Genomic DNA, 26,888 nt, shown 5'->3' on the forward strand with positions numbered 1-26,888 from the left:
GAACCGAGATAAACCTTTTTATTTATTTATGCTTCTCCATTTTGTTTAAAACAACAACAACAACCACCTTAATGTAACTGACAGCCCTTCCCCCTCACCCTGCCTCGGGCTGGGGGTAGTTAATGGGGAAATGGCCCCCAGGGTGGGGCTGACCAGAAGAGCCCCTCAAGGAGCTCATGGAGCCCAAATCCCCTGCCCTGGGGAGGGGACCTGTAGTGTGTGACGGGAGCCTCTCCCGAGCCTCTGCTTGTACCATCAAAGATGCCCTTGGCCAACAAGGGTCAGGAAGCATGGGGGAGGGATTTCGGCCTCCTCTGTCCCTACCCAGCCCAATCTCACGAGCAGGGCTGGGGGGTTTAAAAAGGGTGGAGCGGGTGGGGTTGGCTCACACGAAGGAGTACTGGTTGTTAATGGCCCTGGGGTGGCCCCCTTCCTCTCCATCACCCCCTAGTGGTGACTGCTGCAGCTGCACCATTGGGGGCACCCCCGCATCCCCACCAGACCCAGCGCCCTGGGCCTCTGAGCCTGGGGCTATGGCCTCTTCCAATTCAACCACGGGGACCAGCTCAACCACGGGGACCAGCTCTTCCGGGACCCCTCCACCGCCCGCTTTCTCTTTCTCTTGCCTCTCTTTGGCTGCTGCGGCTGCTGCTGCCGCCACTTCTGGCGCCCTCGACGCCTCTTCTGCCCCAGGCTGTGGGGGATCTGTCCATGAAGGGGGTTCAGGGGGCTGGGGTGGGTCATGGGAGGTGTTCGGTTCTGGATAGGAATGGTAAGAAAACAGACTGATTGTGGAGGCAGGTGAGCTCCTGCCGTGGCCTCCCCTTCACTCAGCCCCCCAGGAGCATGGCTGTCTCCCCACATCCCATCTCCTGAGCAACCCCCCATCCATGGAAGATGGATCATGGGCGGTGGTGAGAGGAGGACCACACTTACACACAGTCACTCGCTCCGAAGGGCATGAGGGTGCAGGAGGCATCGGGGTGGCATCCATCTCCCTCGCACACCCCCGCATGGCTCCCAGCCTGCTCCCGGCCTGGGGGGAGGGGCAACGTGGGGACAGATGGGACGGTGGGACAGGGGAAAGGGAGAGATCAGACAGGGACATGAGACATTGAGGGAGGAGGGAAGGGGATCAGACCGAGTGTCCCCGGGAAGGGCAGGCCCAAGGCCAGGCTGCGACGGAGGGCAAAGACGAGGCCAGGATGGGTCCAGGAGACAGACAGACAATGGAACAGAGGATCCGATGGAATGGGGATGCACCCGCCCACCTCTCAGCTGCTGCCCCGGCTCCAGCCAGGAGCCTTCTGCCTTCCTGTGTCCTATCAGCGCATTTCTTTCCCTTCCAAACCCCGAGGCACAACAGCCTCCTCTACCCTGCTCTCCCAAGCAATGCTTCTCCTTGTGATAGTCCCCCCTCCCCGCCCCATCTTTCTGGCACACACACCTCACTTCTTGGGTGCACGGGCACCTCCTCCCCTGCAGACCTGCTCTGCTCACCCTGCTGTCGCTGGGAGGATGGGACATAGCTGACAAGGACAACATCACTGGAGCCTCCCGACTCCAAAGGGATGGGGTGCACCCGGAAGTGCTCGAGCATATCGAAAATGGACTGGAACCACAGGTGCTGGACCCGGCACTGACCCTCCTCGTTCAGCGACAAACGCAGGTGCTGAAGGCGGGATGGGGGAGGTGAGGTAGGAGGCAAAGGCCCTGCCAGGTACAAACCCCCTCCCCCGGCAGCGCTCCCCCACCCCACTGCCAACTATGCACAGAACAGAGCCTTTCCCACAGGGTGGCTCACCTTGGCCTTGCCCTGGAAGTTGAAGGTGAGGACGTATTCACCCCGCCTTGTCTCACTCTGGCGCACCAGGAAGACACCGTGGGAGCCAGTGCCGCCAGTCAGCACCAACTGTGCAGCCTTGAGCCGAGAGAGCATCCCGTGGAACCAAGGATACCCTGAGAGGGGCTGGTCCCCCTCACTGCCCTCTGGCTCCCCCTGGAACAGGAAGGACCCTTCAGGAAGGAGAGAGGGAGGGAAACCGGGGTGTCAGGGCAGCCTCCCCCATCCTGGGAGAAAAAAGCCTTGCCTTCCCCTCAAGGCGCCTGCTCCCCACATGCGTCCCCAACTCCCCTGGGCCAGCTCCCTCGGGATCCCAGGAGAGGTGGTCAGGAAGGTAGGCACCCAGGCCTGGAGACGTGCACACTCACACCTCCGGTACCTGTGGCTGTTTCCGGAGTGTCCAAGGGAGGGTAGGGGGCTGAGAGGGGATGAACTGTCCCTGCTGGGGGTCCCTCTTCAATGGGGATGCGGGGGGGCAACTCTGGGGGAAGCAGTTCCATCGAGTCAAAATGGGAGGCGGCAATGGAGGCAGAGCTGGGGGAGATGGATGCCGAGGGGCGGTCTGAGAGGCCCCCATATGCCCCTGGAAAAAAAAAGGGCAAAGCTGAGAACCCAAGAAATTCCTCTTCTAAAGGACTGTCCTGGGCCCATTTCCTCACCAGTAGTCTACCCTGTGTGCAGTCGCTGGCCAAGATGCCAAACAGCTCTGTGGGTAGTGACCCCTGATGCTTTTACCAATGGCTCCTAACTGATGCTTCCTGCACTGCTGAGGGACTGCAGAGTTATTGCAAGGAGGTTCTAAAGTCCCAATGTGTCTCTGAACAACATTTTCTGAATCAACAGCTGAAAGACTGTTGCAGAAACGGAGAGTAGAATGCCTTAAATATATATATACATGTTTTTTTCTGAATCAACAGCTGAAAGACTGTTGCAGAAACGGAGAGTAGAATGCCTTAAATATATATATACATGTTTTTGTAGAGAAGGGGTCTCGCTATATAATAGCCCAGGTTGGCCCTGAGTTCCTGAACTCAAGTGATCTGCCCACCTCAGCTCTGGGATTACAGGTGTGAGCCACCGTGCCCAGCTGCCTCAAATATTTTGACATTCAAAAGGAGTCCTGGGCCGGGTGCGGTGGCTCACACCTGTAATACCCGCACTTTGGGAGGTTGAGGCAGGAGGATCACTTGAGCTTAGGAGTTCGAGAGCAGCCTGGGCAACATGGTGAAACACCATCTCTACTAAAAATACAAAAATTAGCTGGACGTAGTGGTGCACACCTGTAATCCTAGCTACCTGGGAGGCTGAGGCAGAAGAATTGCTTGAACCCGGGAGGCGGAGGTTGCAGTGAGCCGAGATTGTTTCACTGCACTGCAGCCTAGGCGACAGAGCAAGCCTCTGTCTCAAAACACAAACACACACACACACACACACACACACACACACACACACACGGAATTCTGGCTGGACACAGTGGCTCACGCCTGTAATCCCAGCCTTCTGGGAGGCTGAGGTGTGAGAATGACTTGAGCCCAGGAGTTCAAGACCAGCTTGGGCAACATGGTGAGACCCCATGTCTTACAAAAAATAAAAAATTAGCTAGGTGTGGTGGTGGCACACGCCTGTGGTGCCAGCAACTTGAGCCGCTGAGGCAGGAAGATGGCTTGGGCCAGGGAGGTCAAGGCTGCAGGAAGCTGTGACTGCACCACTGCACTCCAGCCTGGGAGACATAACAAGACCCTATCTCAAAAACAAAAACACAAACAATAATTTTTTTTAAATAAAAAAATTAAACACACAAACAAAAAAAAAGGTGTCCTTTGTTGAACTATAGGACAAAGCCCCTAACTCTTAAGAGGCATCAAAGATGCTCCTTCTATTACTCCCCCAACCCACACCAACTTGAGCTTTACCTTACCTTGTATTCATGTCTCTTCCACTTTAACCCAATTATCCCATCCAATTTGTCCCCATATCCTGGGCCCTTCCCGCAGGTCTCTGCTCTTGCCCTTCGCGTCCCCAGGCATGTCCTCTCCTCTCCTCGGCGTCGCAGTCCCTGTCTCTCCCACCTTCCCCTGCTCTCTTCCTCCTGAGCTCCCAACGTGCTTCCTGCTTGTGCTGCTCAGGGGACACTAAGCTTTCTATAGGGAGTGATGTCAACCCAGCTGAAAGCCTCTAGAGGACAAGGAGCTCATCTCAGGCATCCTAGCTACCCCATCCTGGCCCGGGACACAGAGCAGGGCCAGGTATGCACTAGGGCCATCCTCCACGTCTGTCCAACAGCAGGCCACTGCCTACACAAATGTCATAGGCAGGCAGTGCTCAGAAGACAGGCGTGTGGTGCACAGACAGCATGGCTTGGGAAACAGGGTGGCGCAGCCCCTGTCTTCCTCAGTGACCCTCAGGTGTCCTCTCCCTGGTCTTAGCTACTAAGATCTGATGAGATGCAAGGTCCACTCTAGATCTAAGATTCCATGATTCATGTGTTCATTCACTGAATACAGCCTGTGTGCTAGGCACTGTGCAGCTGGAACTCAGAACAGAGGGTCAGGAGAAAAGGCTATAGTGGAGGCCGAATCTAGAAATATGAGTTGGGACTGGGTGACACATCTTTGTGTGTTTGTGTGTGTGGGTCGGGTATGTGTGTTTGGTCAGACCAAAAAGTACGGAGTCAAGAGAAAACGTGATTGCCCCTGACAGACACAGAGATGCAGAGTAAGAACAAAACAAAGATTTCTACAAAGTGTTCCAGAAGCTTGGAGAAAACAACCATTATTTCCAGCCAGAGTGGTGGCTGGCAGGACACTGACTGAAAAAGTGACAAGGCTGGGCGCAGAAGCCTGGCTAAGGTTTGCTTGGGGCCTGCGTGGGGTCATGATTATTCTAAACAGCAAACTGTGGCTGTGTTCAGGGATAAAAGACCAACATTTGGTGGGGTTGGGGTAGGGCATCTGGAAAACAGGGATGGGGGCACAGTGGAGTCTGGAGAGGGCATGGCGCCTGACAGCAGGGGCCCCGCATGGCAGGTTCCGAGGCTCCGAGCTCTCTAAGGCTCCACCCTTACCCTGCGACAGGCGGTCATTGCTCTCGCTGGGTCCAAGCAGCAGGTCCTGGCTGGGTAGACTCTCCGAGTGATTCAGGCAGGACAGCTCCAGGCTGTCTGTGTTCTCCCTTGTAAGGAATGAGGTCCCAGGGGCCAGAGGGAGGGTCATGGGGCGGGGACTGGTAGCAAGGCAGGGTCTGCAGAGACAGGGAAGATGGTGCTGGGAGGAAAGTCACCAGGTGAGAGGCGCAAGGCTGCTCCCCAACCCCACCCTATGTCCCTTAGCGACAGAAGTCAGGCTCCTCACCCTGGGCTCAGGCATTCTTGGATGTCAGACACCCAGGCCTTCACATGCTGGGCATCCACTGTCTCCAGGATATACTCGGACGGACCTTCCACCTACAGAGATGAGACGACGCCTCAGCTGGGGCAGGGGCAGGGAGGAGGCTTAATCCATGCCTAATGAGAACAATGTATGCAGGCTGTCTACAAACAAGATGCATTCGAATTCTCTCTGGAGGCCGGGTACAGAGGCTCACACCTGTAATCCCAGCACCTCTGGAGGATCACTTGAGCCCAGGAGTTGGACCAGTCTGGGCAACATAGTGAGAACCTGTCTCTAAAAAAATTGAAAAATAAAATAAGGCGAGGCCGGGTACGATGGCTCACACCTGTAATCCCAGCACTTTGCAAGGCCAAGGAGGGTGGATCACAAGGTCAAGAGTTCGAGACCAACCTGACCAATGTGGTGAAACCCTGTCTCTACTAAAAACAAAAATTAGCCAGGCGTGGTGGCAGGCGCCTATAGTCCCAGCTACTCGAGAGGCTGAGACAGGAGAATCGCTTGAACCCGGGAGGCGGAGGTTGCAGTGAGCCAAGATCATGCCACTTCAACTCCAGCCTGGGAGACAGAGTAAAATGCCGTCTCAAAAATATAAAAAATAAAAATAAAATAAAATAAAATAAAATAGGCCAGGCGCAGTGGCTCCAGGCACAGTGGCTCACGCCTATAATCCCAGCACTTTGGGAGGCTGAGGCGGGCAAATCACGAGGTCAGGAGATCGAGACCATCCTAGCTAACTCGGTGAAACCCCGTCTCTACTAAAAATACAAAAAAATTATGCGGACGTGGTGGCGGATGCCAGTAGTCCCAGCTACTCGGGAGGCTGAGGCAGGAAAATGGCATGAACCCGGGAGGTGGAGCTTGCAGTGAGTCGAGATCGCGCCACTGCACTCCAGCCTGGGCGACAGAGCGAGACTCCGTCTCAAAAAAAATAAATAAATAATAAAATAAAATAAGGCCAGGCACAGTGGCTCACACCTGTGATCCCAACACTTTGGGAGGCCAAGTGGGGTGGATCACTTGAGGCCAGTTTGAGACCAGCCTGCCGAACATGGCAAAACCCATTTCTGCTAAACATACAAAAAAATTAGCTGGGCATAGTGGTGCATGCCTGTAATCCCAACTACTCAGGAGGCTGCGGCACGAGAATCGCTTGAACCTGGGAGGCAGAGGTTGCAGTGAGCCAAGATCGCGCCGCTGCACTCCAGCCTGTGCGGCAGAGCAAGGCTCTATCTCAAATGTAAGTAAGTAACAAAATTAGCCAGGCATGGTGTCACATGCCTGTAGTCCCAGCTCCTTAGAGGGCTGAGGCAGGAAGATCACTTGAGCCCAGGAGTTCGAGGCTACACGAGGCTACAGTGAGCTATGATCAGGTTGCTGCACTCCTGACTTAGAGGGAGACCCTGTCTCTCTAAAACAACCACAACAACAAAAACTCCACAGTTCTCTTTCAAGTGGAGGCATTGTTTTTGAGAGTAAGAACATTTCCCTGTCTTCCACTATCCCAGAAAAGCTGCAGCCCCAGGGACACACTCTCAAGGCACTGGACACATATATATACCTCCTTTCCGCGACGCCACTTGCTTAAATGCGCTGAGGGCTTTCTCCTTAACACAAGCACTGCCGGCGGGTGGGAAGTTGAATTCCTACCTTAACCACAAACGTGTTCTCCCGGTCAGGCATCTCCAGGGCTGTGGTTGTCCGGACGTCTGTGATAGAAGAGCAGGGGATGCTGAGTCGGGGCCGAGAGGCCTAAGTCAGGAGAAAGAAACAGATCTGGGTGTTTGGTTTCCAAAGACCACTCTTCCCCTCCCTCCAGACATTCATCTTTCCTTCTACATCCTCGGGAAGTTAGACAAAAGGCAGTCACACTGCTTTCTCAGTCCTGCCCGCAGCTGCTAACACAGAGCCAAGAGCCAGCTTTACCAACAAAAAGTGAGCGACACCAGGGCCATGAGCTGGTAAACCCCAGAGCTTATCTGCAGGGCTGTGACCACTCTGAGCACTCTCTCACTTGCTCTCAGTCACCCACCCTCCAAGGGGCCTCACCTTGGGTGGTACAAAGAACTCCAGGCGACTTCCTCCTCCTCCTTCTCCTTCACTTCGAAGCAGCAGGCGACACTTCTGCCACTGAGGCTGCCCTCCTCCCCCTGAAGGAGGCCCAGCCACCCCTCCTCCCCGGCCCACTCCGGCTGGGTCAGGGGCTGCCTCCTCAGCCCCCATGAAACTCAGCAGCTCTTCCCTCTGCACCATCCCTGCTCCATCCTTCAAGGCGCCCCCGCCCCGACTGAGTCTCAGCCTCTCAAAACGGTGAGTCCATCTTTCCCCAGGGGACGTTCCATCACTGACCAGTCCCCTACCAACGGTCCCAGCCCCGCCAGAGGAGTTGGAGTTGCTGTTTCCACCTAAGACTGGGGGGCCTGACGAGGTCTCCAGGGGCCCAGCGGAGGAGGGAGGGTCAACGGTCCCCCGCCACTGCAGGATGCCACGGACTGAGCCTCGGACAGAGCGACCCACTGAACGCAGGGAAAAGCGCTTCTTGAGCTTCGGCTTGGAGGAGGTTGTAGAGGAGGAAGAGACTGAGGAAGGGAGGGGGCCGGCCAGGTCCTCAGATGATCGAGAAGGGCCCAGCACAGCCAGGGGCCCACCCACCCTGCAGCTCTCAAGGGACAGGTCATGTGGCGAAATCTCCGCACCAGGGCTCAGGGGAGCCAGGATGGGTGGCGACAGGGAGCCAGAGGCCCGGGCCACCTCGGCTTCAAAGTGCTGCAGGAAGAGCTCAGCAAAACGGCGGGAGAAGGCAGCCTCGGCCCCGGGCCCCGCATATTGGGGGTGGGAGGCCAGGTAGAGGCGAAAACGGCGGGCAAAGTCCAGAGCCGCAGCCCGGGCGTGGGACTCACAGAACTCCCGCCAACTAGGGGGCGGGGGTGGGGGCAGCGGGGGAGACGAGGGGGAGGCCCCGTCCTCTGGGGAAGGGGCACCATTCATGATGGGCCCCAGGAGGTGGAGAGGGGGAGCCTGCGGGGCACAAAGAGGGAGGCAGCCAGAAGACGAGGGGTGGGCGGCAGCAGCTGCGAAAGGAAGAGAGAGGCACACACGAGGGTCACTGCTGAGGGCGCACCGGAGGCTGCATCCCACCCCCAGCCAGAGACGTCCGACCCTACTTCAGACTCCGCAGAGAGCAATGGGGAAGGGAGCCCAACACCTCCCTTCCCTCTCCCAGATCCTGGCACCCTGCAGGCCCCAGCCAACTGGCTCCCCAGCGTCTAACCTGCCCCGAGCCTGCCACATTTGCCCCCACTTTCCTTAGCTTTGGATCCAGCAGTAGAGGGCTTTGGAGCACCTTCCCCCTAAAAAAAAGAACTTTTCCAGATCACCCCCCCTCTACATCGGATCCTCCAATATTCATGTCACACTTCCCATGAGCCATTCTAGAGGCTCCCACTTGGTTATCTTACCTTTCCCTGAGAGGTTTCAAAGACCTCTCGAACAGATGAGGAAACCGAAGCTCAGAAAAGTTTCAGAACTCCAAGTCTACTGTTTTCCCCACTTCATAGTCCCTGTCCCCAGGGACCGGCTGGGCCAGCCTCAGCCATAGCACCTCACCGCCCCAGCTCGCAGGGGGCTAGAGAGGAGCTGGGATTCTAGACCTTAGAGAGCCTGCCTCATGCATCTTAGGGTCCAACTCTTTGGAGGGGGCCGATTCATTAATGAGGATGTATGCATGATGGATCAAAACAGTAATTGTCTCGAAAGCTGACCCCAGAGTCCAGCACCCACGCACTGCGTGAAGGAGATGTGAAATAGCTACAGCCCACTTCTTTGGTATCCCTTCAGTCTGGGGCCAGAGGCCGCAGGGGCCCCAGAGGGGAAACTGGGTTGGGTCAGGTCAAGTCTTTGCTGGCCTCACGTAAACAAAACATCACAGGGAGAGCTGGGGCCCTAGGATTTTTCACCTTCCTCTTCTCCCACTGGGGAGTATGCCCTAAAGGCAGGTTAGCCTTCTGGTTAAGGCCATGGACTTGAGTCAGACCAGGGCTCAAACCACCTTATGAGCACCCAGTCCAGCCACCTTATGAGCGATGTTATCTTGAACAAATTCCACGTCCTCTCTGAGCCTCCGTTTTTCTATCTGTTAAACAAAGCTAATGATCCCTCCCCTCGAAATGTTGAGAGAATTACATGGAATGGGGTATGTCAGCGCTGAACGCAAAGTAAGCATCCGCTAAACGACTGCCATTGTTACTATCTTCATGTGGGAGAAGAATATTATAGTTCCAATTTTCTAAAAGAGAAATTAGAGAAAGGAGGAGCCCTCTCAAGGTCTTACAACTAGAAAGTGGCAGAGCTGGGTGTGGAATTTACAACCCTTGGCTCTTGTTAGCGCTCCTCCCGCCACGCAATACTGGAAGGTGACAGCCCCAGGACTGGGGCCAGAGCAGCTCAGGAAAGTCTCCCCAAACCCTCAGCGACCTCAGACTCCTGTTCAAACCTACAGCCAGGCTGTAAGTCGGTGAACCCTCCCCTTCCTCCTGGGCCTCGACCCTACAAGCTCAGATGGCTCCAACCGCAGGGACAACTCCAAACCAACGAGAAACAATCAGGAGATGCAGGAGTCATGGAGCACGGGGGAACCCAGCCAAGAAGTGCAAACCAATCTCCAGCTAGCGGCCACCTCGGCTCACACAGGCCCACCCAACCCTCCGCACCGCAGACAGACCCAGCCCCCTTCAGGCCCGCTGACCCTGCGACTCCTAAGCTGGTGACTCAGTTTCTCTTCTGCCAAGCAGGACTCAGACACATTTTCCCGGTGCACCTGCCTCCTGGCTCAGTTCTGATATTTCCCGAAGGGCGGGAGGTGGAGGGTGCAGGCTCCGCTCTCGGCTCGGACCCTCCGGGCCCGGTGGTCCATATACTCCGACCCGACCCTACTCCCTGGACACCCCCCAGCCGCCCATTTTCCGGGGCCGCATCCACCTCGGGACCAGCCCTGTCTGCTGCACTCTCCGGGGCCGAGTGCCCCTCCAGCCCCCGGCCCTCCACGCCCACCCCCACCCAGGAATCCTCTCGGGCGCCAGGGCCGGGTCGCGGAGAGGGAAAAGGTACTTGAAGAGGGGGGTTCCGGTTCCGGTCCCACCTGCATCTCGGTCCCCGCGGTTAGCTCCGGCGGCGGCGGCGGCGGCTCCCGCTCCCTGCGCCCCCACCCACTACGCGACGAGCGCCCAGCCCGGTTCCGCGCAGGCGCCAGGACCCCCTTTCCCGTCGCTGAAGGAAGCGACCATAGAGAACAGCGGCGGGAGGGAAGGGCACCTTCATACTTACTTCCGCCATCCTCCCACTCGGCGCCGACCCCGGGAGACCGAAGACGGTGTGAATCTCGTAGGGCTTCAGTGCCTTCTCCAGTTGCACCTAAAAGCGACCACAGACGCAGCGGGGGAAGTGCTTGGATCCCACCAGAGCGTCCTCCGGGAGGAAATTCGGGACAAAGGGGCGATGTCGACCACAGAGAACCGGCCTTAGGGGATAGAGTCCCAGGGCCCGGCTGAGGGCTAGAGTAGCCGCCGAGCACCGGAAACCAGCGAGATGATGAGGCTGTGTGAACGGCCCGCTGCAGCCTAGAGCGCCGGCCCCGCTGTGGAGGGGCACGCGGACAACGCCACCAAGGAGCTGAGCGGGGAAAGAAGCGGGTGACCTTGGGGAGGCCCTGCGGGGAGGCGGAGCCTGAACTTACGACCTTGGTTTATCTGAGGAAAGGGGCAGGCGGTCCAGGAGTTTGCATCTCTGAGGCTGGAGATGAAGATGGTGGTGGGGGGGGGGGGAGGGGGTGGGTAGAAATAATGAGGTCAGGGCCCGGCGCAGTGGCTCATGCCTGTAATCCCAGCACTTCGGAAGGCCGAGGCAGGTGGATCACCTGAGGTCAGGAGTTCGAGACCAGCCTGGCCAACATGGTGAAACCCCGTCTCTACTAAAAATACAAAAATTAGCCGGGCATGGTGGCGCGCGCCTGTAGTCCCAGTCCCTCCGGAGGCAGAGGCAAGAGAATAGCTTGAATCCGGAAGACAGAGATTGCGGTGAGCCGAGATGGCGCCCCGGCACTCCAGCCCAGGCAACAGAACTAGAATTCCTATTTTAAAAATAGAAAAAAAAAAAATGAGGTCAGGGCCGGGAGCGCTGGCTCACGCCTGTAATCCCAGCACTTTGGGAGGCCGAGGTGGGCGGATGGCTTGAGGTCAGGAGTTTGAGACCAGCCTGACCAACATGGTGAAACCCCGTCTGTACTAAAAATACAAAAAGATTAGCCGGGCGTGGTGGCAGGCGCCTGTAATCCCAGCCCCTTGGGAGACCGAGGCAGGAGAACAGCTTGAACCCGGGAGGCAGAGGTTGCGGTGAGCCGAGATGGCGCCACGGCACTCCAGCGCGGGCAACAGAGCTAGATTCCCCATCAAAAAAAAAAAAAAAAGAATTGAGGTCAAGGCCGGACGCAGTGGCTCACGCCTGTAATCCCAGCACTTTGGGAGGCCGAGGCGGGCGGATCACTTGAGGTCAGGAGTTTGAGACCAGCCTGACCAACATGGTGAAACCCCATCTGCACTAAAAATACAAAAAATTTAGCCGGGCTTGGTGGCAGGCGCCTGTACTCCCAGCTACTTGAGAGGAAGCTGAGGCAGAAGAATCACTTGAACCCCGGAGGCGGAAGTTGCAGTGAGCCAAGACTGCGCCACTGCAATCCAGCCTGGGCAAAAGAGCGAGACTCCATCTCAAAAATAATAACAATAATAATAATGAGGCCAATTTCAGACGTGCTTTTGGGACGTCTGTGGGCATATAGTCTGGAGCTAAGAAGAGACATCAAGGCCAGTTAGAGAAATCAAGAACAATTAAAGTACGGAGGGTAGTTGAAAGCATGAGCACAGTGAGATCCTCCACCCATCCAGTCTCTGATTGACCCGGCTCCAGCTGGCCTAAACAGTAAAGGAAGCTATGGCCCAAGTAATCGAAAAGTCCAGAGCGGACAGATTCAGACAGGTGAACACAGGGGCCAGAAGATATCAGGAACCTGTGGCTCACCATCTCTGGTTCTGCCTTCCCCATGCATTTGGCTTCACCCTCAGGCAGGCTCTCCTCTCTTAGTGGCAAAATAGCTTTTTGTAGCTCCAAGCTTAAACCCCAATAGCTTAGCAACTCTCCTAGAAGGAGCATGCCTCTTTTCTGAGATTCCCAATGAAATTTCCAGAACTGAGTAGCTGATTGGATCAAGTGCCCATCCTGGAACTCGAAGACAAATAAATAACCCAAGAGGGGAAGACGGATAAATATCCTGACTCACCTAAGAATGTTCAAGGCCGGGCACAGTGGCTCACGCCTGTAATCCCAGCACTTTGGGAGGCCGAGACAGGCGGATCATGAGGTCAGGAGATCAAGACCATCCTGGCTAACACGGTGAAACCCCATCTCTGCTAAAAATACAAAAAAAATTAGCCAGGCGTGGTGGCGGGTGCCTGTAGTCCCAGCTACTGGGGAGGCTGAGGCAGGAGAATGGCGTGAACCCGGGAGGCAGAGCTTGCAGTGAGCCGAGATCGCACCACTGCACTCCAGCCTGGGCGACAGAGCGAGACTCCGTCTCAAAAAAAAAAAATGTTCTAAGATGGCCGGGCGCAGTGGCTCACGCCTGTAATCCCAACACTGGGAGGCTGAGGCGGGCGCATCATGAGTTCAGGAGTTCAAGACCATCCTGGCCAACATAGTGAAACCCCACCTCTACTAAAAATACAAAAATTAGCTGGACATGGTGGCACATGCCTGTAATCTCAGCTACTCGGGAGGCTGAGGCAGGAGAATCACTTGAATCTGGGAGGCGGAGGCTGTGGTGAGCCAAAATCGTCCCACGGCACTCCAGCCTGGGCAACAGAGCGAGACTCCATCTCAAAAAACAAAAAAGTGCTGGGCATGGTGGCTCAGTCCTGTAATCAATCCCACTGTTATCAATCCCAGCACTTTGGGAGGCTATGGTGGGCAGATCACTTGAGGTCAGGAGTTTGAGACCAGCCTAGCCAACATGGCGAAACCTCATCTCTACCAAAAATATAAAAAATTAGCCACGTGTGGTGGTGCGTGCCTGTAATCCCAGCTGCTTGGGAGGCTGAGGCACGAGAATCGCTTGAACCTGGGAGGTGGAGGTTGCAGTGAGCCAAGATCGTGCCACTGCACTCCAGACTGGGCAACAGAGCGAGACTCCATCTCAAGAAATTAAAAAAAACAAATCTGGAGTCCTAACTGTTGGAACAGAAATCACATACCAGAGACCAGGGAGTGTGGGAGTGAGTATAGGATGTGTGTGTGTCGGGGGAAATGGGCAAACACAAACACAAATGATATAAAGGGATCCGTGGGGGATCACAGGGTGCGCTGCCATGGTCTCTAGAAGGCATTGATAACTAAGAGACTGGTGTGTGACTTGGTGAGAGTAGTTTCAGCAGAAGCCAAATGGTAGAGGTTTGAGGAATGAGTGGAAGGTAAAGAAGTGGGAGGAGGCCGGGCACGGTGGCTCCCGCCTGTAATTCCAGCACTTTGGGAGGCCAAGGCAGGCGGATCACCTGAGGTCAGGAGTTTGAGACCTGCCTGGCCAACATGGCAAAACCCTGTCTCTACTAAAATTAGCCAGGCGTGGTGGCACGCACCTGTAATCCCAGCTACTTGGGAGGCTGAGGCAGGAGAATCGCTTGAACCTGGGAGGTGGAGGTCGCAGTGAGCCAAGATCGTGCCACTGCATTCCAGCCTGGGTGACAGAGCAAGACTCCATCGTAAAAAAAAAAAAAAAAAAAAAAAAAAATTCAAGAAGTGGGAGGAAAAATGTGGAGAGATGTTCTACACAGTTTGGCTGAAAAGGGGAGGACAGAGATAAGGCAGGTTGTAAGTGTGAGAAGGTAGAAAGGTTTGCTTGTTTGTTTCTATCTTGAGGAAGATCTGATTTTGTTGGAAACATTAAGGGGAAAGGAATCAGTAGAGAGGATGGTCGCTGAAGGAGCAAGGTTGCGGAGAAGGTTGGTGGGGACGTTATCCAGGGCCCAGGTTAAGCCAAGGCATTAATATGAAGGGGAGAAACCCTTCTTCCTCATAAGCAGGGATGTAAAACTCGGGATGCTTTCCGCTATAACTACTAGAAACCCTAATTCCAGCTAACTTAAACATGAAAACAGCAGGGGGGTCTATTGGTTTAAATAATTGAAAAATCAGAGATAGGATGACTTCAGGCATGGCTGGAGCCAGAGGCTCAAACAATGTTGATTTGAACTTGGTCTCAGTCTCTTTTAGTTCTGCTTTTCCCTGGACTTTCTTTCTTTTTCTCTCTCTCTTTTTTTTTTTCCTGATACAGGGTCTTGCTCTGTCACCCGGGCTGGAGTGCAGTGGTACAATCATAGCTTACTGCAGCTTCGAACTCCTGGGCTGAGGCAGTCCTCTCACCTCAGCCTCCCCAGTAGCTGAGACCACAGGCATGACCCACGCCTGGCTCCCTGGACTGTCTTCATTCTCAGGGAGGTTGTCGTCTCGTAAGTAGCAAAATAGCCAAGCCTCATTCTACCCGCTTAAACAACCCTGGCAGAAAAAGAGTATAGCTTTCCCAATAGCTACAGCAAATAAAACAGGGCTGTCTCATCAGCTCAGCTTTCATCGCCCAGTGATCTTCTGTCATTTAATAAAGAATTTATCTGTTGGGTACTGGGCTTAATACCTGAGTGATGACATGTATAACAAACCCCCATGACAGGTGTCTATCTATGTGATAAACCTTCACATGTACCCCCAAACCTAAAATAAAACTTAAATAAATAGGCTGGGCATGGTGGCTCACACCTGTAATCCCAACACGTTAGGAGGCTGAGGCAGGCGAATCACCCGAGGCTGGGAGTTCAAGACCAGCCTGGGCAACATGGTGAAACCCCATCTCTACAACAAATACAAAAAAATTAGCCAGGTGGGGTGGTCCATGCCTGTAATCCCAGCTACTCGGGAGGCTAAGGCATGAGAACGGCTTGAACCAGGGAGGCAGAGGTTGCAGTGAGCCAAGATCATGCACAGCAAGATCCTGTCTCTAAAAAAAACCAAATAAATGATTTTTTTTTTTTTTTTTTGAGAAACAGTCTTGCTGTGTCACCCAGGCTGGAGTGCAGTGGTATGATCTCAGCTCACCAGCTGCAAACTCTGCCTCCTGGATTCAAGTGATTCTCATGCCTCAGCCTCCCGAATAGCTGAGATTACAGGCGTGCGCCACCAGGCCTGGCTAATTTTTGTATTTTTAGCAGAGATGGGGATTCACCATGTTAGCAAAGCTGGTCCCGAACTCCCAGCCTCAAGTGATCTGCCCGACTTGGCCTCCCAGAGTGCTGGGATTACAAGTGTGAGCCACTATGCCCAGCCAAATAAATAAAATTTTGAAAAGAATTTGGCTGGTCTTTGTCCCAGGTTCCTGGCATAGAGCTTCCAAAACACTTGGAATTTTCTGAGTCATAGAAATGTCTGTTACTCAGAAGTTCCTTATGTAACACCTGAGTTTTTTTGTTTGAGACAGAGTCTCACTGTCTCCCAGGCTGGAGTGCAGTGGCGCGATCTTGGCTTACTGCAACCTCCACCTCCTCCAGGGTTCACGCCATTCTCCCACCTCAACTTCCCAAGTAGCTGGGATTGCAGGCATGGGCCACCACACCCAGCTAATCTTTGTATTTTTAGTAGAGACAGGGTTTCACCACGTTGGCCAGGCTGCTCTTGAACTCCTGACCTCAGGTGAGCCACCTACCCCTGCCTCCCAAAATGCTGGGATTACAGGCGTGAGCCACTGTGCCCAGCCAACACCTGAGTTTTTGCTAATGAGGTGACTCATGGCAGGCCCTCAGTAGCTTCAGGATAGGGCCTGGTCACCAGAAAGACCAACCTTGTGATTAGAGGGTTGGGATTTTGAGCCAGCCTAACCCCCAGGGAGGGGAGGGGGCCTGAAGGGTAAGACCAATCACATGGCCAGTGATGTACTAATAAGAACTCTGGCCGGGCGCGGTGGCTCACGCCTGTAATCCCAGCACTTTGGGAGGCTGAGGTGGGTGGATCACGAGGTCAGGAGATCGAGACCATCCTGGCTAACACAGTGAAAACCCCTCTCTACTAAAAATACCAAAAATTCGCCAGGTGTGGTGGTGGGCGCCTGTAGTCCCAGCTACTCAGGAGGCTGAGGCAGGAGAATGGCGTGAACCCAGGAGGCGGAGCTTGCAGTGAGCCGAGATTGCGCCCCTGCACTCCAGCCTGGGCAACAGAGCGAGACTCCGTCTCAAAAAAAAAACAACAACTCCGGACACCGAAACTCAGTGGGTGTTCTGGTCAGCAAATGCATTGATGTGCTGGGAGGTGACGTGCCCTGCTTCCACAGGGGAGAGGGCACAGGAGCTTGGTGGCCTGCTGTCCCAGCTCTCCCTGTGTGTCTCTTCATTGGCTGGCCCTGCTTTGTATTCTTTGTAAAGCTGTAATCCCAAGTGTAGTGCTTTCCTGCATTCTATGAGTCATTGTTTTTATTTGAGTAAAATATACATGTATAATTTACATCTTTTCTATTTTTAAGTGTACAGTTCGGTGGTAATAAATACATTTATATTATTTTTTGCCCTTTCATCCCCCCACCCCCACTCCCCATTATGAGCCATTCTTGTGAACTGTTGAACCTGATGGGGGACAGTGTAGCCTCCTCTGGGAAGCCATGCATGGCTGGTCCACCTAGGCCACCTCTCAACTATCTTTTTTTTTTTTTTTTTGAGACAGAGTCACTCTGTTGCCCAGACTGGAGTGCAGTGATGCAATCTCGGTTCACTGCAACCTCCATCTCCCGGGTTCAAGCAATCCTCCTGCCTTAGCCTCCCAAGTAGCTGGGATTACAGGTGTGCATCACCGCGTCCAGCTAATTTTTGTATTTTTAGTACAGATGAGGTTCCACCACGTTGGCCAGGCTGGTCTCGAACTCCTGACCTCAAGTGATCCTCCCACCTCGGCCTCCCAAAGTGATGGGATTACAGGTGTGAGCCACTGGGCCTGGCCTCAAGTACCTTTTACTTAGTAGCTTTTGTATGACATTCACCAAGTGCTTCCAGTTGTGATGTCTCCCATCACATCAGAGTGACATGGGTGTGACGGGAGCCCTGGGTTTGGAAGCACACTCAGGGTTGGCATGCAGGGACTTGGGGAGGCAGGAGGCAGAGCAGAAGTTGGTGCAGTGGTCCACAAGAGGGCTGATGCTGGCCTGGCTATGGCGATGTAATGGGGTTGGTGCCAAGGGGTTTAACCAGAGAGACTTCCCAGGAGGTCCTGCCAAGTTGGCTGGTGGGAAGAGTGAAGAGTGAAGGATGCCCTTGAGCTTCCTCTGAGGAAGGATTTATAGAGTGGCACCAAGGACAGTGCGCTGGGACCTAGTCCTTAATGTGCCACTAAGTTCCTGGCTAGCCCAGTACTCATTTCCATTGCACCAGACCCCATCCTCCTCTTAGAAGTTTTAGAGCTACAAGAAATCTTAGAGATCATATGATTTAACCTCCACCCCCAATTTGTAGATAATAAAGCTGAGGGCCAAGAAGGTACAGTGACCCATCTTTATTTATAAAAATGAATGTGAATATAAAATTTGCTTTCCATTGAAAACCTCAGGAAACTTACTAAGCCCAATGCAAATGCTCAATTGAAATGATTCAATAAATCCTCCAACAAATACTGATTCACTTAAGTATTAGGCACTTTTGTGTGTGTGTGTGGTTTTTTTTTTTTTTGAGATGGAGTCTTGCATGGTCCCCTGGGCTGGAGTGCAGTGGCGTGATCTGGGCTCACTGCATTGTCCGCCTCTGGATTCAAGTGATTCTCCTGCCTCAGCCTCCCTAGTAGCTGGGATTACAGGCACCCACCACCACCCCACAGCTATTTTTTTTTTTTTTTTTTTTGTATTTTTAGTACAGATGGGGTTGGCCAGGCTGGTCTTTAACTCCTGACCTCGTGATTCACCCACCTCGGTCTCCCAAAGTGCTGGGATTACAAGTGTGAGCCACCACGCCTGGCCGGCATTGTTCTTAAGAGTAAAAAAGGCTGGGCGCGGTGGCTCACACCTGTAATCCCAGCACTTTGGGAGGCCGAGGCAGGCGGATCACAAGGTCAGGAGATCGAGACCATCCTGGCTAACACAGTGAAACCCCATCTCTACTAAAAATACAAAAAAAAAAAAAAAAAAAATTAGCCGGGCGTGCTGGCGGGCGCCTGTAGTCCCAGCTACTCCGGAGGCGGAGGCAGGAGAATGGCGTGAACCCAGGAGACGGAGTTTGCAGTGAGCGGAGATCGCTCCACTGCACTCCAGCCCGGGCGACAGAACAAGACTCTGTCTCAAAAATAAATAAATAAATAAATAAGTTCTTAGTGCCACAAGCTGGTGAGATGGGAAGAAAACAAGCAAAATAGTAAGATAATTTTGGGCATTTAGATGCTATGAAGAAAATCAAGGTAGAAACAATCATGGGGGCCAGGCGCGGTGGCTCATGCCTGTACTCCCAGCAATTTGGGAGGCAGAGACGAGCAGATCACTCGAGGCCATGAGTTTGAGGCCAGCCTGGCCAACATGGTGAAACCCCTCGTCTTTACTAAAAATAAAAAATTAGTCGGGTGTGGTGGCACTTGCCTGTAATCCCAGCTACTTGGGAAGCTGAGGCATGAGTATTGCTTGAACCCAGGAGGTGGGGGTTGCAATGAGCCGAGATCACACCATTGCACTCCAGCCTGGGTGATAGAGTGAGATTCTGTCTCAACAATTAAAAAAAGAAACAACCATGGAATGTTTGCAAAACGAAAGTGGGGGGCCAGTGTGGGAAAGGCATGGTGTCTCACACTTGTAAGGCACCCAGCACCTTCAGAGGCCAAGGTGGGCAGATCACCTGAAGTCAGGAGTTCGAGACCAGCCTGGCCAACATGGTGATACCCTGTCTACTAAAAATACAAAAATTAGCAGGGTGTGGTAGTGGTCATCTGTAATCCTAGCTACTCAGGAGGCTGAGGCAGGAGAATCGCTTGAACCCAGGAGATGGAGGTTGCAGTGAGCCGAGATTGTGTCACTGCACTCCAGCCTGGGCGACAGAACGAGACTCTGTCTCAAAACAAAAACAAAAATGAAGGGCTAGTGCAGCCAGGGGAGTGAGGAAAATGAACTACATGGGTTCAAAGAGCTGGCCAGATTATGCAGGCCTTGTGGGACACACGGAGAATTTTATTATTATTGTCGTTATTATTTTGAGACAGGGTCTCGTTCTGTTACCCAGGCAAAAGTGCAGTGGCTTGAGCACAGCTCAATGCAACCTTGAACTCCCAGGCTGAATTGATCCTCCTGCCTCAGCCTTCCAAGTAGTTGGGACTCCAGGGGTGCACTACCATGCCCAGCTAATTTTTCTGTTTCTTGTAGAGGCGGGTTCTTGCCATGTTGCCGAGGCTGGTCTCAAACTCTTGGGCTCAAGCAATCCACCCTCCTCGGCCTCCTAAAGTGCTGGGATTACATACAGGCATGAGCCACCATACTTGGCCTTATTATTTTTTTAATAACAGCTTTATTGAGATATAATTCACCTACCATGATTGAGATACAAATCGCCCATTTAAAGTAGGAATTTGGATTTTATTCCAAGTGCAGTGAGGAGTCATTTAGGGAGGGTTCATTTATGGTCAATATTTTATTTATATTATTATTTTTGTTAAGACAGGGTCTTGCTCTGTCACCCATGCTGAAATGCAGTGGTGTGATCACGGCTCATTGCAGCCTCGACCTCCTGGGCTCAAGTGATCAAGTGATCCTCCCACCCCAGCCTCCCACAGAGCTGGAACTACAGGTGCTTGCCACCATGCCCTGCTAATTTTTCAAATTTTTTGTAGAGATGGAGTCTCACTACATTGCCCAGGGTAGTCTTGAAACTCCTGGGCTCAAGCTATCTTCCTACCTTGGCCTCACAAAGTTCTGAGATGATGCACTTTTTTTTTTTTTTTTTCTTTTTTGAGACCTAGTCTCACTCTGTCTCCCAGGCTGGAGTGCAGTGGTGCGATCTTGGCTCACTGCAAGCTCCACCTCCCGGGTTTTACGCCATTCTCCTGTCTCAGCCTCCCGAGTAGCTGGGACTACAGGCGTGCACCACCTACGCCCGGCTAATTTTTTTTGTATTTTAGTAGAGATGGGGTTTCACCGTGTTAGCCAGGATGGTCTCAAACTCCTGACCTTGTGATCTGCCCGCCTTGGCCTCCCAAAGTGCTGGGATTACAGGCGTGAGCCACCGCGCCTGGCTTTGAGGCACATTTTAAAGTCTGATCTGGCTGCTGCACGGAGAATGGATGTGAAAGGTATTGGGGGCTGGGCGTGATGGTTCACACCTGAAATCCCAGCATTTCAGGAAGCTAAAGTGGGAGGATTGCTTGAGCCAGAAATTTGAGACTAGCCTGGGCAACATAGGGAGACCCCGTCTCTACAAAAAAAAAAGAAAGAAAAAGTGGGGTGGGTGGGCGCTGGGCGTAGTGGCTCATGCCTGTAATCTCAGCACTTTGGGAGGCTGAAGTGGGCGGATCATGAGGTCAGGAGTTCGAGACCAGCCTGGCCAGAATGGTGAAACCTCGTCTCCACTAAAACTACAAAAAATTAGCTGGGCATGGTGGCGCACGCCTGTAATCCCAGCTACTTGTGAGGCTGAGGCAGAATTGCTTCAACCTGGCAGGCAGAGGTTGCAGGTTGCAGTGCCCAGCCAATATATGTATGTGTGTGTGCATATATATATATATATATATATTTATTTATTTATATATTTATATATATTTATATATACATTTATATATTTATATATGAGCAAGACTCTGTACCCAAAAAATATATATATATTTATATATACATTTATATATATATTTATATATACATTTATATATTTATAATATTTATATATGTATTTATATATACATTTATATAAATATATAAATGTATATATAAATACATATATAAATATGTATATATAAATATATAAATATATATGTACATATATAAATATATATATGTAAATATATAAAAAATATGTACATATATAAATATGTAAATATATATATATAAATATGTATGTAAATATATATATAAAAATATATATGTAAATATATATATAAAAATATATATTTTTTGGATACAGAGTCTTGCTCATAGTTTATTCACTCATAGTTTATTCCCTGCATATTAGAGAAGTGGCCTTTTTCTTTACTCTTTTTTTTAAATTTCTTTTTTCTTTTTTTTGAGACAGAGTCTCACTCTGTCGCCCAGGTTGGAGTGCAGTGGCACAATCTCGGCTCACTGCAACCTCCGCCTCCTGGGTTCAAGCGATTCTTCTGCCTCAGCCTCCTGAGTAGCTGGGACCACAGGTGCGCACCACCATGCCCAACTATTTTTTGTATTTTTAATAGAGACGGAGTTTCACCATGTTGGTCAGACTGGTCTCGAACTCCTGACCTCATGATCCACCTGCCTCGGCCTCCCAAAGTGCTGGGATTACAGGCGTGAGGCACCACGCCTAGCCAATATATGTATTTTTTTAAAAAAAGGCCAGGCGCGGTGGCTCATGCCTATAATCCCAGCATTTTGGGAGGCTGAGGCGGGTGGATCACAAGGTCAGGAGTTCGAGACCAGCCTGGCCAACATGGTGAAACTCCATCTCTACTAAAAATACGAAAAAATTACCTGGGCGTGGTGGCAGGCGCCTGCAATCCCAGCTACTTGGGAGGCTGAGGCAGGAGAATCGCTTTAACCCGGGAGGCGGAGGTTACAGTAAGCCAAGATTGTGCCATTGCACTCCAGCCTGGGTGACAGAGCAAGACTCCATCTTGGAAAAAAGAAGAAGAAAGGCGTTGGGAATGAGAACAGAAGCCAGGAGACCCACTGGAGAGCTCCTGAGGTAACCTGGATGAGAGATGATCCCAATTGAACCACCATGTTGACAGAGGACATAGTAAAACGTGGGGTCACACTGGGGATTCCATTTGGAGAATCAGAACTGGGGAGGAGCGTAGGTGTGGGGAGAGGGGAGGGGAGAACAGTGGTGCCCCACGTTCAGATGTATAAGGAGAGTGGGAGGAAGTGGAGAGTCCTGTTTTGGATAGGTTGGTTTTTTTTTTTTTTTTTTTTTTTGAGACAGAGTCTTGCTCTGTCGGCAGGCTGGAGTGCAGTGGCGCAATCTTGACACACTGCAACCTCCACCTCCCAGGTTCGAGCGAGTCTCCCACCTCAGCCTCCCGAGTAGCTGGGACTACAGGCAAGCGCCACCATGCCCAGCTAATTTTTGTATTTTTTAAGTAGAGACGGGTTTCACCATATTGGCCAGGATGGTCTCAATCTCTTGACCTCGTGATCCACCTGCCTTGGCCTCCCAAAGTGCTGGGATTACAGGCATGAGCCACCACGTCCGGCCCTTTTTAATTTCCTTTTTTTTTTTTTTTCAGATGGAGTCTCGCTCACTCTGTCACCCAGGCTGGAGTGCAGTGGTGCACTCTCGGCTCACTGCAACCTCTGCCTCCTGGGTTCAAGCGATTCTCCTGTTTCAGCCTCCCAAGTAGCTGGGACTACAGGCACGTGCCACCACTCCTGGCTAATTTTTTGTATTTTTAGTAGAGACGGGGTTTCACCATATTAGCCATGATGGTCTTGATCTCCTGACCTCGTGATCTGCCCACCTTAGTGTCCCAGAGTTCTGGGATTACAGGCGTGAGCCACCACACCTGGCCCTTTTTGTTTTAGAGACATGGTCTGGCACTGTCACACAGGCTGGAGTGCAGTGGTGCTATCATTGCTCACTGCAGCCTCAAATTCCTGGGTTCAAGTGATCTTCCTGTCTCAGCCTCCCCAGTAACTGGGATTATACAAGCATGTGCTGCCATATCTGGCAAATTTTTTTATTTTTATGTTTGTAGAGACAAGGTCTCACTATTTTGCCCAGGCTGGTCTCGAACTCCTGGTCTCAAGCAATAGCAGAAGTGGTTTCAGTGCCCCCGGCAGTAGCTATAACAGACGAGTTGATATCCTGGAATGTAGCATTTGATGGTAGTGACAGTAACAGCAGTTTTCTTATCAGGTCAAATCAGTTCTATGGCTTGGAATTAGTTCTCCAGTTTGCCCCACAATTCTGTAAGCTGCCTAATACCCTTAACAAATCCCTCCTCTGCTTAAGCCAGCCAATGTAAAATGTGTTATCTGTAAGTCAAGACTTCTGACTGAGCCATTCACTAATACAGAGGATGCTACGGTCAACAGCTCTAGAAAAAATTTTCTCTGGGCTCTTTTCTGAACGCCGTGTTTCTCAAACTCTAGCCATTCATTCACTACCTTCCAAAAAATTTGCCATATATTCATACCACACATAATAGTTTTTATTTTATTTTTGAGACAGAGTCTCGCTCTGTCACCCAGGCTGGAGTACAATGGCATGATATCGGCTCACTGCAACCTCCACCTCCTGGGTTCAAGCGATTCTCCTGCCTCAGCCTCCTGAGTAGCTGAGACTACAGGCGTCCACCATGCCCAGCTAATTTTGTATTTTTAGTAAAGACGGGATTTCACCATGTTGGCCAGGCTGGTCTCGAACTCCTGGCCTCAAGTGATCCGCCTGCCTCGACCTCCCAAAGTGCTGGGATTATAGGTGTGAGCCATTGTGCCCAGTGCATCCATAATATTATCTACCAAACAATATTCTTTTAAGTTGATTTGTTTTTTTAAAAACTTGATTATTATGCCAGTTTTTTTTCAAGCTAATACACATTAAAATAAATATAGCACCACAAAAATATAAACCATTAATTCAAATACCACCCCCAAAAACTCATAACTTGCTAGTGGCCAATAGTGTCTTAGGATAAATTCCTAGGAGTACAGTGACTTAGGTACAGAGTAGAAACAAAGAAAACCCTTTTAGGCTGGGCACAGTGGCTCATGCCTGTAATCCCAGCACTTTGAGAGGCCAAGGTGGGCAGACGGCTTGGGCCCCAGTATTGGGAGACCAGCCTGGCCAACATGGCGAAACCCCATCTCTACAAAAAATACAAAAATTAGCCAGGTGTGGTGGTGTATGCTTGTAATCCCAGCTATTTGGGAGGCTGAGGTAGATTGAGCTTGGGAGGCTGAAGCTGCAGTGAGCTGTGACTGCCCCACTATGCTCCAGCCTAGGAGACCCAGCAAGGCTCTGTCAAAAAAACAAAAACAAAATCTGTTTATACTACACATGATACCAGCCTTTCCTAAGCAGAACTGATTAATTGGAGGGCCAGGAAGAGAGAAGTCTTGGCAAGTTCCTCACTTTATCTGAGCAGTAAAATGAGAGTTAAATTATAGTACAGTCTGGCTGGGCATGGTGGCTCACACCTATAATCCCAGCATTTTGGGAGGCCAAGGTGGGCGGATCACTTGAGGTCGGGAGTTCAAGACCAGCCTGGCCAATATGGTGAAACCCCGTCTCTATTAAAAATACAAAAATTAGCTGGGCGTGGTGGCAGGCGCCTGTAATCCCAGCTACTCGGGAGGCTGAGGCAGGAGAATCGCTTGAACCTGGGAGATGGAGGTTGCAGTGAGCCGAGATCATGCCACTGCACTCCAGCTGGGCAAGAGTGTGACTCTGTCTCAAAAAAAAAAAAAAAAAGGACAGTGCAGTGTGCACACTTTTTGGGGTTTAGTGGTGGTGGATTCCTTAATCACCCTGACCGTCAGTTTTCACACCTGCAAAATGGAGGAAATAATAGCTCCTACTACCCAGGGTAGCACTGGGAGCGCTGATTGTGAAACAATAGGAATGCCTGACATCATAAAGCTCTAGTTCAGAGTTTCCCAAACTCCTCTGAGTTTTCATTTGAAAAAAAATTTTTTTTTTTTGGAGACGGAGTCTCGCTCTGTCGCCCAGGGTGGAGTGCAGTGGCACCATCTCAGCTCACTGCAACCTCCGCCTCCCGGGTGCAAACAATTATCCTGCCTCAGCCTCCCGAGTAGCTGGGACTACAGGTGCACACTGCCACGCCCAGCTCATTTTTTGTATTTTAGTAGAGACAGAGTTTCACAGTGTTGCCCAGGCTGTTCTCGAACTCTTGAACTCAGGCAATCCACCCGCCCGGCCTCCCAAAGTGCTAGGATTACAGGTGTGAGCCACCACGCCCGGCCAAAATATTTTTATAGAGATGGGGTCTTTCTTGGCTGAGCGTGGTAGCTCACGCCTGTAGTCCCAGCACTTTGGGAGGCCACAATGGGTGGATCACTTGAGGTCTGGAGTTCGAGAGCCGTCTGGCCAACGAGGTGAAACCCCGTCTGTACTAAAAATACTAAAATTAGCCAGGCGTGGTGGCACATGCCTGTAGTCCCAGCTACTCATGAGGCTGAGGTAGGAGAATTGCTTCAACCCAGGAGGTGGAGGTTGCAGTGAGCCGAGATCGCCCCATTGCACTCCAGCCTGGGCGACAGAGTGAGACTCTGTCTCAAAAAAAAAAAAAAAAAAAAAAAAAGAGATGGGGTCTTTCTCTGTCACTCACGGTGGGGTGCAGTGTCATGATCATACCTCACCACAGCCTTGAACTCCTGAGCTCAGGCGATCCTCCTGCCTCAGCCTCCTGAGTAGGAGGGGCTATAGCTGCATGCTACTGTGCCTGGCTAATTTAAAATTTTTTTTTGTAGAGATAGGGTCTCCTAATCTGCCCAGGCTGGTCTTGAACTCCTGGCTTCAAACCGTCCTCCCACCTCAGCCTCCCAAACTGCTGGGACTATAGGCTGGGACTATAGCCACCGTGCCCAGCCTCTTCTCAGTTTTAGAAGAGTGTTTGTTATATAGCTTCCCAGTGTGCATAGACCCCACGGAATCATAACCTCCAGGGGAGGAATTGGGGAATCTATTTGAAACAAACACTGTCCACTGAGTCTCAGGATCTGATGAGTTCCGAAACATTAGCCAGGGTTAAGCAGCCATAATTAACACTTTGGAGTGCCCTGTGGAAGCTGCCATGAGATGATGGATGTGAAAGTTAAGGGACATTGACTACCCTTGCACCCATTCATTCAACATTCACTGCATGCTCCACCCTGTTAGGTGCTGGGGCCACCGACAGATTAAAGGAGACTCAGGCTGCCCTTAAAGGTTCCCCTAGCTGGTTCCTCATCCTTGGCTCCTCATCTGCAAAATTAGATGGGTGGGGCGATGCCCAAAGGAATTGCTCCTTAGGCTGCTGAGAGGCTACAGGGGTGGGCAGCGAAGCTGTCTGTCTTGTGGGCTCTGGCCCTGTGAGGTCTAGCAGTACAGGGTCCCCGCAAGCTGCCTGACCTCACAGGGCCCAACACTGGCTCCTACCCAGTTCATCTCCTCTCAGGGCTAGATGTCAGGCTCTCCCTATGAAGTGGATACTACTATTCCCATTTTACAGATTAGAAAACAAAGTCTCAGCGAAGAGGGAGGTCACACTTCACCCCATCCCCGAAAGGCGTCCAGGACCTGGTCCCCTACCTCCAGCTGCGGCAGAGGCGGCCAGATATCTCGCAAGACCCGCGTAGCGAGTCGGACTCCGGGGGACTCGGGGTCTCTCTCTGCCGGGCCCAGGAGGAGGTTCCTGAGCAGTCGGAGCCGCAGCTG

The 26,888-nt window shown here is 52.0% G+C and overlaps 1 protein-coding gene across 17 annotated transcripts; it reads right to left on the reverse strand.

The window, feature by feature from the left end:
• On the reverse strand, positions 1-26,873 carry SH2B1 (SH2B adaptor protein 1). Of its 17 annotated transcripts, none has more exons than XM_063797025.1 (12): positions 26,763-26,855; positions 12,557-12,683; positions 10,552-10,638; positions 7,279-8,300; positions 6,880-6,981; positions 5,194-5,285; positions 4,908-5,083; positions 2,223-2,426; positions 1,805-2,016; positions 1,501-1,672; positions 937-1,036; positions 1-759 (listed from the first exon to the last, which is right to left on the reverse strand). In XM_063797025.1, exons 4-12 carry the CDS (start codon positions 8,215-8,217, stop codon positions 741-743), a joined length of 2,016 nt encoding a protein of 671 aa, XP_063653095.1. In that variant the 5' UTR covers positions 8,218-8,300; positions 10,552-10,638; positions 12,557-12,683; positions 26,763-26,855; the 3' UTR covers positions 1-740. The 17 variants fall into 17 exon arrangements, with proteins under 17 accessions (XP_063653095.1, XP_063653092.1, XP_063653090.1 ...); XM_063797022.1 differs by having other exon boundaries at positions 12,557-12,686; positions 26,763-26,852; XM_063797020.1 differs by having other exon boundaries at positions 1,448-1,672; positions 12,557-12,686; positions 26,763-26,852.
• Positions 26,874-26,888: the final 15 nt, after the last annotated feature.

Source organism: Pan troglodytes, chromosome 18 (assembly GCF_028858775.2).
Source record: "Pan troglodytes isolate AG18354 chromosome 18, NHGRI_mPanTro3-v2.0_pri, whole genome shotgun sequence".
In the NCBI taxonomy this organism is placed as follows: Eukaryota; Metazoa; Chordata; class Mammalia; order Primates; family Hominidae; genus Pan; species Pan troglodytes.

What these genes read in the sequence shown, in the direction of transcription:
- SH2B1 (XM_016928751.3), bottom strand. Translation starts at nt 8,217, where the DNA reads ATGAATGGTGCCCCTTCCCCAGAGGACGGGGCCTCCCCCTCGTCTCCC. An exon ending in CAAGAATGCCTGAGCCCAGG is followed by an intron (nt 5,084 to 5,193) that starts GTGAGGAGCCTG and finishes CTGTCTCTGCAG; the next exon opens with ACCCTGCCTTGCTACCAGTC. An exon ending in ATCCTCCCAGCGACAGCAGG is followed by an intron (nt 760 to 1,500) that starts GTGAGCAGAGCA and finishes ATTCCTATCCAG; the next exon opens with AACCGAACACCTCCCATGAC.